The sequence below is a fragment of the Trematomus bernacchii genome, unplaced genomic scaffold (assembly GCF_902827165.1).
Source record: "Trematomus bernacchii unplaced genomic scaffold, fTreBer1.1, whole genome shotgun sequence".
Lineage (NCBI taxonomy): Eukaryota > Metazoa > Chordata > Actinopteri > Perciformes > Nototheniidae > Trematomus > Trematomus bernacchii.
Window position 1 is genome coordinate 675,208 of NW_022987542.1, and position 12,715 is coordinate 687,922.

Sequence of the window (12,715 nt, forward strand, 5' to 3'; positions counted from 1 at the left end):
GTTTGACTTTCATTGTCAACTATGTTGCACCTCATTTTTTCAAATTTAAAATATCTAAAATAGTGCTTCTGATATCCTTTATAGTATAATGTATATCTACACAGGTTGGAGTTTTACATGACATCTCTTAAAACTATCAAAATGACCTGTATGGTAGTTTTATAATACAAAATATCCCTAAACTTAATGACAGTGCTGAACATATCACATGAAAAAACAAAACTTTAATACAATTATTTTTTAAACTTTAAAAAATCTTTGGATATATGGTAGAATAGACTCAAGAGCCTTTCAAATTTGATTTTACTTGAAGTGCAGGACTTAATCAAATGATTGTAATGACATCAAGTTTGTCCGTAACATAGTTGACAAACTGAGTAGTGAAAACATCCTTTCCCTTAAAATAAAAAAATATATAAAAATGTTTAAGCTTTGCAACTAGTGGATATGTTACACTGAGGAATATACTAACTTGAACCACTGATTGTTCTATCTATACATTTTATTTGGCATTAGTAAATAATTATGCACATTTACAGATATTTTACATGATATGAGTGATAACACGTGTTATAAGGGCTATTTCGCACAATAGGTGTGCCTTGAGATTTTTACTTGTCCTTTGGTGTGCCTTGGGCACAAAAAGTTTGGGAACCACTGCTGTAGAGAAATGTAAACGTTCACCATCCCCCACCCGCCTACTGTATGTTGCTTTTTGACATGTAAATGAGTAACTACCCCCCTCTGAGTGAATACCTGTTGTACCTGTCCGGGGCTAAGCCCATAGGACGATGCTCTGATGTCATCACCCTCGCACATTGGTCATATGTTTACAAAAAACGATGTTAACACTTTCTCGTTCTTAATATATGCTATATTTAGGGTCGATATGTGTTGAATTTACTTTAAAATAGCAGATCACTGTGATTCACTTCTCCGCGGCTCCTCCGTGCAGAGAGGCCCCCCCCCCGTTGACAATTCACGAGCGTCTAACTCTCTCCCCCCTGTGAAGAGATATCACAGGGGGGGGTTGGGACACACACATTCCGATGGCCAATTCGTTTTAAACAAAGAGTGGGGTGGGGGCTGGTGAACGGTATGGTCAATGTTTGTAAACACTGTGACATTTTGACTTTATTTGATCATTTCAGTTAAAAACTAACGTTCATATTTCATATTACTGTTTTGCCTGGCTGGACCTGTAATTTACAGGAAAGGAGTGCACGCTACTAAAGAGACACGCTACCATGGAAACCAAACAATGGTGTTGCTGTATTGAAGTCCGAGTGGAAACAGTCATATTTGGAGCGTTATGTTAGAATGAAACAGCGAGGTCGTGACTCACAAAAAAAAAGTGTTACTTCACTAACTGTAAGCTTGTCACTCAGAGTAACCTACAGTTAACTTAACTGTTGGAAAAGAAAGATCAGAGTTAGGAGTGTGAACACACAGCTGAGAGCTGCCGTTTCATTCTGACTGTTTAAAAAACGGTAACAACGGACTATTTTTCTTAGCGGATGCATGTAAATTTAAATCAATACATAGAACTATGTTTTAAATCAATACAAATATTTTCTAAATCCATAAAAGCATTTTAATTAATATTGGGAGTCATGTCGTTACTTTGTTGAGAATGTGGCCATGTAATAAGCGGGATAATTTGCAGCGACTTGGTCATTATGGGGAAAAATAACACCCAGGGATCAAGATCCCTCCGCGACGCGGAGGGATCAGTAATTTTTAGTGAATTACTGAGTTTAGGCACGTTAATAACATTTTAATGAAGTTGAATACAGTATATTCATATTTGTCAGTGATTTCATGTCAATTCGGCGAACATAAACGATTAAATTAGGATTAAAAATCGAGAGCCGGCTGCTGTTCGTTACGGTAACCCAACTAGGACACTTGACACAGTGGCTTTTGGCAAAGCACACAAAGAAAACAAAAAAAACCGAGAGAGATGAGTTATTGTTATTACAACGTGACTTCACTATTATTTAACAACTATTTTTATTGGGTTCTTTTATTTGGGGTTAAGTACATTTTCAGAATAAGTGAGAAATGGATTTAACTTCTGTTAGACAGCTATCATACTGAATAAATATTTATGCAAAAATGTATGGCATTAATAATGTATATCTAATTACATTTAAAAATGTATGGCATTAATAATGTATATCTAATTACATTAACTGTGAATGTCTTTCATTTTATTTAAAATGAAATAAAATTACATAAAACATTTTCCATAAAAAAGTTGATTCAAGAACAAATCAGTACTTTTCTTATATGACTATTATTGCTAAATTTGAAAGGTCTTTACCAGCTTTGGAATTATATATATATATATATATAGCACCTTCTGCCATCCCATCTCTACTGACATATGGATCTTAACAAAGATCCGCTATACATTAGTACCAGATATACTGTACACGGACATTTTAGTGAACCAGACCAGCTGTTTCCGCCGGGTCTTCGCTTCCCGGGCATCACGTTGTTTACAAGTGTGTTCAGATGCTAAATGACAAGTGCAAGTGACAATTGTTGTCGTCTTCTCTGTGAACGTTTTTTTCTCCGTTATTTTGCCATTTTCAGATTTAAATTTCGAGCGGAAAGCTAACCAGGAAGTAATAATTACTTAAGCGGAGAACGGAGAAAGTAAACGTTACAGCAGGCATAACAACAGCCGGTGTTTATTTTATTATAATATATATCATTTGTTTTAAAGCTCAATATATAGTTCTATCTGTGACATATGGATCTTAACAAAGATCCGCTATACATTAGTACCAGATATACTGTACACGGACATTTTAGTGAACCAGACCAGCTGTTTCCGCCGGGTCTTCGCTTCCCGGGCATCACGTTGTTTACAAGTGTGTTCAGATGCTAAATAAAAGTTTAGCTTGTACTTTTGATACCCCGCCTCTCGGCACCACAACATCCAGTTTACTGTATTTCACATGAGCGATGTCGAACATTGAAAAGTCCTTATAAAATCTCTGTTATTAGATCAGTACTTTTCTTATATGACTATTATTGACTTGAACACTGAGAATGTATTTATTAACTTCAGACATTTGAAATATTTGAAATCAGATGAAAACAAACTGTAACGGACCCTGCCGTGTTATCTATGATTACTATGCCTTACTGTACATTCATAATTTCAGCCGGAGGTAGGTGGTAGGCGTTGCGGAGGAGCAGATTGCGAGTGAGGTGCCTGTTCTAAACGAACTATTCCAGCTGTTATAAAGCATTAAATTAAAAGTAAGCAAGGAATACAGAATGTTTCGTTACGTAACTTTGTTGAGAATGTGGCCATGTACATGTAATACATGGGATCATTTGCAGCGACTTGGTCATTGTGGGGAAAAATAACACCCATCCTGATCGTTTCAATGAAGTTGAATACAGAATATTCATATTTGTCAGTGATTTCATGTCAATTCGGCGAACATAAACATCAATGATGATGATTAAATTAGGATTAAAAATCGGGAGAGCCGGCTCGTTCGTTTTTTCCGACTAAACAACATCTATTATTTAGAAGTTGATTTCACATGACTCCAGTGTGGAACCCCACTGCACCCCCTGGTGGATCAATGATCCATTGCAGCTGGCTTCACAATAATTAAATGTATTTATCATGGGGGCGGTATCAAGTCTGACTGGGGGCCGGCCGGCCATCACGGAACGTGCATGAACCGATCACGACCCTCGCACTTTAAACTGTCCAAAATAAGACGCTTCATCTGTACTTCCCCTCTGTTGGTCCGTACCCAAAGGAAATGAAAACATAGTAAATGTTCCTTTAAATCTCTTAGTGTGCAGGCTTCTGGAAACACTACCTATCTTTAATTACAGATGCAGCACGGGACAACGAACCACTCTTGATGAATTAGAGCGGATCGGAAAATAGTGTAGTAACAATAATGTTTAAATCACGTAAAACATTTGAGGGACTTTCTCTTATTCTAATTATATTTGGGATTGATGATATTGTAAACGAACGTGTGTAAAGGGACCTCACTTGTGACTAAAAACCAGACTGTGTGTGTGTGTGGTCGCACCCATACAGGTCAGTCGCTGAACGTCTCCAGGAAGCTGCTTCTAGTCAGTGACCTCTGCTCTTTCTGATGATGATGATCTCTGTGTGTGTGTGTGTGTGTGTGTGTGTGTGTGTGTGTGTGTGTGTGTGTGTGTGTGTGTGTGTGTGTGTGTGTGTGTGTGTGTGTGTGTGTGTGTGTGTGTGTGTGTGTGTGTGTGTGTAAATAAAAATCTCACTTTTATCAAGACTTTTAGAAACATTTGTAAAAACACCAACATTTTGTTTAGTAAACCTATATATGTAAAAGAGCCATTTTTAGCCATTTTTAGCCATTTAAGTATATGTAATCCTTAAATAGAATACAGTTATTTGAAAAAATCAGTAGTCACATGAGTCCAAAAATTTAATATACAATAAGAAAAATGTCTTCTTCTGATTTTTGGGGCAAAAAAATGGAAATAAAAGTGATTTTATTAAATATCTTTAACCCAGGTCTGATTTCATCATTTGATATCCCGTCTATTGGAGAGTTGCTGAAATCATTTTTAGTTTCTTAACTGTGTTTTATTGAGATAACTTTTATCGTACGCACAACTTTGGCTTCTCTTGCTTCATAATAATAAACCTTTATAAATCAAATGCGTGTTTTGGTGTCAACAAAACGGAGAGGAAGTCCGGCTGCTAACATTAAATATGAATTATCAAGAGAGACATTTCTAATCTTCAACGACTGCTGGTACTTTTTTGGGTAAAACGAAATAACTGCAAAACAGAAATTAAATCATTAAATTGACAAAAAGTTCAGTTTTCATTTTCATTTCACTCCTAAACATTAGAGCTCCTTAATAATATAAATAATAATAATAATGTTGACATCAAATGAGAATCTTTTTTTACATTTTTATTTGCAGACAATGAGGATTTTAAATATAAATAACGCCCTTTTTTCCACATCATTTACTAACAATGATCCAGGTAAAACTAATTATAATCTGTATATAATGTTTCACGACGTCATGACATCACCAAAATGGACCAATCCGCGGAGCTCCTCACACACCAGGATCCCTTGGCATCACTATCAAACGCAGTGGGGGGACCTTGAGCGTACATTTTCAACTAACAGGGGGTGTTTCTCAATGTCGAGTACGCTTGCTTGGTAGCACATGTCTGCCGAGCATCTTGCTTCAGAAGCGAGGCAAGAATACTTCCTGGCATTCGGAAAACGAAGAGTGGAACAGGCTAGCAAGTGTGCAGGTGTGCGTCATATGAGAGGCCCCGCCTTACATCTTCCGCCACAGATTTGGGGAAATTGGTCCGTGCGCAAAGCATTGTGGGGATTTTAAGATTGTAGTACACGCGGAGTAATGCCACGCGGAGTCTACACATGTGCAGCCTCGAAATTTCTCAAAACGAAGTACGCCGGGCTCGGTAGATTTCCAAGTATGCTGGACATTGGAACAGTCCTTCGGCGACACTCGATGACGTAGTATGCTTGAAATAGTGGCTCTGCAGCAGCTTTACTCGAGATTGAGAAACACCCAGGGAGTCCCATTGACTTGCATAGAGCTCCCTGGTTGGTAATAGACGAGTTGGGATGGTGGAGAAATGCTCTCCGCAGACCCATTCTCACAGCGTTATAAACCTTTTTCTTACTCAATATCAAGCCACACTTATTGTTTTTACTTCGGCTGTGAGTGTTTGTGTGTGCTCAGGATGAGTTTCGCTTGTTCTCTCTGTATCGCCGACCCGGAAACCACACCAGTAAGCCAGCTCACTGAGCAGCGAGCCTCGCAATGTCCCGACCAATCAGAGCACACTGGGCTCACAGGGAGGGGGGGCAAGAGCTCCAACAAGCCGTTTAGGACAGAGAGTGAATACACATACTATACAGAGATGCTGTATGAGAAACCAATGTGAGTTTGGAAAATTGCACAATTTAAATCTATTCTAGTAGACCTCAACAATGGAATTATGATAGAAATGGCCATGACATGGGACCTTTAACAAAAGTCCAGTCCAATAACCGTCTGTCTTCAGCTCATAGAGTCCTGTTGTGAACCAGGAAATGTTGAGGACCCCAAAGTGTTATGATAGAAATGTACAGTAGGGTCTCCAGCTCATAGAAACTGCCGGATGCTAACCTGCAGATGTTGGGACATTTACACAATTAACATGAGTTGCATTAATTAGCATTATTAAGCCTCTGCAGACAATAGATCAAACATGTCTTGGGTGATTTGAACAGTTTTGGAGTGTGTTGGGTGTTATTGAGGAAGCTGAATCCATTCTCAGGATCATCAATGACTTCTGATTGGCTGATGCTGCCTAACATAAGTGGCTTTGGATATAGAGAGCACAAGATGAAAATGATTACCTCTACCAATTCAACCGATTCTTCCAATCCAAATGATCCAGAGTCCCCTAAAATTCAAAATCAACCGAAAATTCACTAAAACCAGCCCCTAGGGACTACAGATACAGATATGAAGATTTTTCTGGCCAAGTTTGATTCTGAAAATGTGAGAAATTGATTCAACATCCTCAAAAGCCACTCGAAATTGTCCAAATCGGCAAAGCCACTTTTTAACTATTGTCTCCATACGCAAATGAATGCTAATTAACGCAACTTGTGCTAAACATTTCTAACATAAAACCTTGGGGTCCTCAACATGTCTGGGTTCACAGTAGACTAAATATATATATTTAATTAAATATTAACTGTCATTAAGGTTTAAAATAACAACTCTTTTTATTTGCACTGCCACCATGCTGCTCTTATCTGTTGTCTATTTCTTTATTATTAATAATGCATACTTTTTAATATAATATCTGAGTCTACAGTTTGTGCTCATTTGCATAATACACTTACCGTACATCATGTGTGTGTGTGTGTGTGTGTGTGTGTGTGTGTGTGTGTGTGTGTGTGTGTGTGTGTGTGTGTGTGTGTGTGTGTGTGTGTGTGTGTGTGTGTGTGTATGGGTTAGGGTTAGTGGAATGTGGAACACTCAAAGATCTTAAGGTAGCCTACATTATTCTTTTTATTTTGTATTTTTCTAAAGGCATTGTTTTGGCCGGAGAGGGCCTTTTATCAGTTATAGTATTCAAGTTGAAAAGCGGGCAATGATTAAAGGTTCATCCATTCCAGGATTTGAACCAGTTGCGCGGAGGACGTCGCTGCATGCGGGCCGCCGGCTCTATCCACTGGGCTATCTATTCTTTCAACTGTTGGACTTTTTTTTTAATACTCATAATTGTCTTTTTGTTCATACAAATGGAATACCAACAACAACTCAACGGCAACAACGCAAACTACGACAACAACCCACACATTGCGCATTGTTTAGAGCGGTTATAAAGTGTTGAAGCGCTCAAATTCGAAACTGTTTCAACCTGTCACCTGTCAGAATCGAGACGAGGCAGTGCATTGAATCACCTGATTGGACCGCGAACCCAACCCGGTATCACGGCAAGACGTGAACATGTGACGATCTACCATGCTGGGAGACGTGAATATGTCACGGTTTCGTCTCTTCAAACGTGACAGTTACACGGTATTGTTAACATGGCCCAACCAGTGGAGAAATACCCGGAAGTGCCAAGCAAATGGTCTACCGCGCCTATTGGTCGGTTTTTATTGTCAAAATTAGATGTTTTTTATTTATTTTTTAATCGTCACACTCGATTTCGCCGATTTTCTTGTTGCCCCAGCTGGTCGACACCTCTTTTAGCAGAAACAAAGGCTACATTAATGTATTAAATCCATGTTAATCCATGTGTGTGGATCATAGACTGTATAACAAGTCTGACAAACAGGAAGCACTGAAAACGTGACGTGGATCATAAATATATCAGCAATTAAACAACATCTTACATTTCTCTTCACACAATACGTCTCCTTGCAGTATCAATACTAATTCGGCTGACTTTTATATTTGATCCAATTGGTAGATAGGTTATATTTACACCATAACGGTGCACAGCTGATATAAAAGGACTTGTCGTTTTTAAAGATATTACTGATTTTCTTTGAATATAAGAATGTAAATACTGAGTTGAGAGAATAGTCAGGGGATTTGGGTGATGGGAGACACATCTATGGATTCAGAATTTCAATAGCTTACTGTTAAATGACGGATATACCTTTCTGTCTGTGATGTTTTACAAATCAGATATTAGAAGTAAAACATGTGAAATAATATAGCAATATCCTGTACAATTATGTGAAAACATGAATAAAACTACACATCTTCAGATGTTATACATACACAAGTGTCCTACACTAATAATACAAAGTTATTATGGCTGTGTGTACCTTGTGTGCACCGCCTAGTGGTTAAAGCACGTTATTGAATTAGTTGTGTATATGATATGTCAATGATCCTTAGAAAATCTTGAAATCTTGAAAGGGATATACAAAATAGTCATTATATACAGTCTTTAATGAACTATTAGTAGAGAATAACGAGTAATGAATATACTTTATAGGGATCTGCAGATAAATGTTTAGTCTTCTCAAGCAGCAACTATCAAATATCTCTCCTGATTGTTGGCACTTGACAATCACCTTTCCCTGAATTTTACTCAGGTGTAACTAAAGCCTGATTTAAGGGTTGTTTATATTTCACATCATTAATCAGAATCTGCAAAGTAACTAAAATAAATGTAGTGGAGTAAAAATACCAGGTTAACCTCTGAATTGTAGTGGAGTAGAATTGCTGTTTTGTTTAGTAATGGATATTGAATATGGAATAAAGGTTTTGACAAGACCTGGTGTAACAATAATCAAAAAGGACATTAAAAGAGCTCCAGATGTTAATGATCTAAACAAAACAGAACACCTGAAATGTATATTTAAATACTTTATTAAGGGCAGTGAATTCGTTTTTTCTGTATGTTTTTCAAATCAGTGTTATACAGTAAGTGTCATAGACAGTGTTACATTGCTATTATTATCCTTAAAATATATATAAAACAAAACCATTTATGATCTTTTTATTTGGGTGGTTTACTAATGACAGTTAATTCTGTTTCTGCTATTGATGGTTTCATTTTTGTGAAAAATAATAAAATAATAAAATTCAATAACGTGCTTTAACCACTAGATGTGCCTTTCTATCAGCTGTGCACCGTTATGGCGTAAATACAGCCTATCTACCAATTGGATCAAATATAAAAGTCAGCCGAATTATTATTGATACTGCAAGGAGACGTATTGTGTAAAAATAAATGTAAGATGTTGTTTAATTGCTGATATATTTATGATCCACGTCACGTTTTCAGTTTTGGCGGCAGTGCTTCCTGTTTGTCCAGAAGTCTTCTCATCAGGGCTCTATAAATACAGAACTACGGCAGATATGTCATATTTAATGCAGCCGAGCCGTGTATTACAATGCCGTTATGTGATGACTTTCAAAGAGAAAAGCAAGCACACTCGGAATAAAGTATTATTTTATTTTATTTAAATGTTTTCGGATTTCACATCGCATAAACACCATTTCCCAACGTGCATTGCGGCTAAACCATCGAATCACAGAGCTGAGGACCTTGCTTACGTCTGTTTCTAGTATTTTTTATGACGTTTGTATTTTGTTATACACACATTCCTTCACATTTACATGTTAATTTACATTAAAGTATTTTGTGAGGCCTTCTAAAATGTTTTTAAATATAACTACGGTTCTAGTTGAAGAGTTTGTAAATGAACATGAACCGATGCTGTTGCCTGGCAACGCAATCGCACAACGTCACATCCGTTAATTCCACATCCACACACATGGATTAACATCGATTCAATACATTAATGTAGCCTTTGTTTCTGCTCAAAGAGGTGTCGACCAGCTGGGGCAACAAGAAAATCGGCGAAATCGAGTGTGACGATTAAAAAATAAATTGAAAACATCTAATTTTGACAATAAAAACCGACCAATAGTCTTGGTATAGCATTTGCTTGGCACTTCCGGGTATTTCTCCACGTCTTGCCGTGATACCGGGTTGGCGAACCAGTCAAGTGATTCTTTCAGGCAATGAAGCAGTTGCTGCTTCGGACGTCATATGTCACGTGATTTGAACCAAGCTTCGAAGCAGTGCTTCTATTGAATAGGAAGTCCAGGGTTTGAAGCACGTATCGAAGCTTCAGTGTCAAACTGCCATCACTAGGGGGTACTGTCATGTCTCGGAAGATTATTTAAGTTTGTTTTGTTCTGTCTTTGTGTTGTTTCGTGTCTTCCTGGTTAATTTGGAAAAGTAACTCTCCCTATCTTTTGAGTTCTCTGTGCGCCCCGCCCCCGTGTGTCACTCCTGTCTGTGATTGTCTACCCGGTCCTGATTGTGTCCACCTGTGCCCCCTCACCTCGTGTATATATTGTCCTAGTCTCCCTTTGTCTTGTGCCAGTTCGTCTTCTTATGTCACGTAGACTACGAGCATCTGGAGCCAAGCCAGGATCATTGATTTGCCCAGTGCCTTTTCCTCTAGTGAGTGTTTTTGTTTTTTCCACACCTTCAGTGACGTTTTTTTTCTCTATCGAGTGATCTTTTGTTTGAAACCTTGTATACTGTGGCAAACCCAGTAAAGGACCTTATTTTGAAAACACCCTTCTGTGTCGAGTTTTGCGTTTGGGTTCATGCTTCAGAGTTCAGTTTGACAAGGGGCTGATCACTTACCAAACCAGGTAGCCTACTTCAGCAATCTATTTTTAATAATCGTCCAGAATGTCCTCATTTTGGCTTTGATGATGAGGGTTAATGTGTACATACAGCTCAAATAAGTGAATTATGTGGAACATTCAACTGTTTACCTTGTCGCATTCAAGTTTTTAATGAAATCAAAGCCATTGTTGATAATGATCTGTATTGTCTCTCTATTTCCTCATCTTCCACACGTTCGCAACATCAATTGAATAAAACAAGCAGGTCTCCATGTAAATGAAGGTGTCTTTATATACTGTAGGTGTATGAGGCCCTGACACATGTATGCACCTCTACATGAACAAATCCCTAAAAAGCCGCCTGCATGATACAGAAAATGCTCTTTAAACAAAACTCTGAATGGCTATTCCTGCCATTCTAACACGAAAGCTTCATGTAGGCCCATATGCTACAGCAGCTAAAGGGATTCATTCATATTGATAAACTACGTAGGCCTACTCAAATCCATTTAGTTAATGTTATCCAATATTAGTCTTTTTCTAATAGAGTTTAGAGCCTGGATATCTGTACACAAAAAGATCCCATCCTAACCTAAATGATATTATCAATCAAGTCATCAGTTTGCTTTTTCACGGTCAGTGTCTCTGCCTCGTCGTTACAGGCATCTAGATTCTGCCTCAGTTTATCCAGAACCACTGCTAGAGCTCTGCGTTTGGTGAAGGTAGAGCCCCACTTGTTTCCTATAGAGTCCTTTCAGTGTATATCTTTGTTATACAGTGTAACTCAATGAGAGATGATTACTCCTTTGATGTCCTTCTTTCTGCATGTGCTTGAAAACAAAAGCTTTTGCATGCAGACATATATAGACTTGGTAAACCCCACTTGTGCTTTTCATGTCAAAATGAACAGCTTTTTAAAGCTTCCCAAACAAATACATAGGAGAATGTTTTGAACAATGTTTTCATCAACATGTTATACAATAAAACCCATGTACACAGCGTACATTTCCAAACATGCAGAAGTGGGCTTGGAAAGCTCAAAATGCACTGAGGTACAGGTGCTAGAAAAACCAAACAAACAGATGCACAGCAAACATTAAAAGAGTAATACAAAAAAAGCTAAATGATTATAATAAAATATAACCCAAGCTTTGAGTCTAGAACCATTCACAATACGTTTGTTAATGGTTCCTATACGTTTAACCTGTAGCTTATGTGCAATTTAAATTCTGACTTTTTATTTCTGTTGGTGTCTTTCTTTCTTTCTTGCAGTGGAAGCGACTGCTTTACAGCCCTAAAAACCTGGGTCCAGTGACAGTGAGTTGTTTTCCTGTTTTAAAAACAAACAAAAAAGCATCCTTTATGTGTTCAAAATGTCTGTGGTTGAAAATAGGCATGTGCCTTTTGACCACCCCACGTGTGTGTTTCCTACTGTGGCAGCATGTAAACATTTCTGCTGTGAAAACATCCAACAAAAACATTGATTTGAATTGTATACAGTGTGAGGCGTTAGGAAGCTCTTTCCAAAGTATGGAGGAATGATGAGAAACTGAACTGTTTCAGTGTAGTTCTCTCACGACTCTTTCCTCACAATCAGATTGGTAAAAGGCTTGAAGTGAACACATACAGTTTCTAGTGAATCGAGAATAATGTACAACTGTTGTTGGATAACTGGCTGAACAGGATTCCAAATCTTTTGCATCATGGATCCAAGGATGGCAGTTGGAACACACCCCATGTGGTATGTTCTCTAAAAACACCAGAACAAAGGAACACGCACATATCTTAAAGTTAAAGAGATAGAAGTACAGGAAGTACTGCATCCATCAAGTGAAATATGTAACGTGAGTCATGTCTGCCTCTCTGCAGTGAGTCGATCATTTATCCACCTCCAGGAGAAAGGGATTGTTTTCTTTTGGATTATGCACAAACATAATATAAGTCTTTATTTATATATCACTGTTCTTTACACTGTTAAAAATAGGAATCCTAAAAACAGAGGAGGATGAAA

At 37.8% G+C, this 12,715-nt stretch overlaps 1 protein-coding gene across 2 annotated transcripts in view; it reads left to right on the plus strand.

Annotated features, from left to right (window-relative positions):
• Positions 1 to 12,715, plus strand: part of LOC117476203 (caspase-1-like) — a 61,392-nt gene that overhangs the window by 38,619 nt on the left and 10,058 nt on the right. Inside the window, exon 1 of one of the 2 annotated variants that reach the window (XM_034122576.1) lies at positions 11,977 to 12,021. The exons of the other annotated variant lie outside the window; for it this stretch is intronic. Coding sequence (XP_033978467.1) covers position 12,021 — 1 coding nt within the window. The 5' untranslated portion in view covers positions 11,977 to 12,020. Of the gene's footprint in view, positions 1 to 11,976; positions 12,022 to 12,715 lie in introns of those variants that run through there. 2 annotated transcript variants of the gene reach the window in all.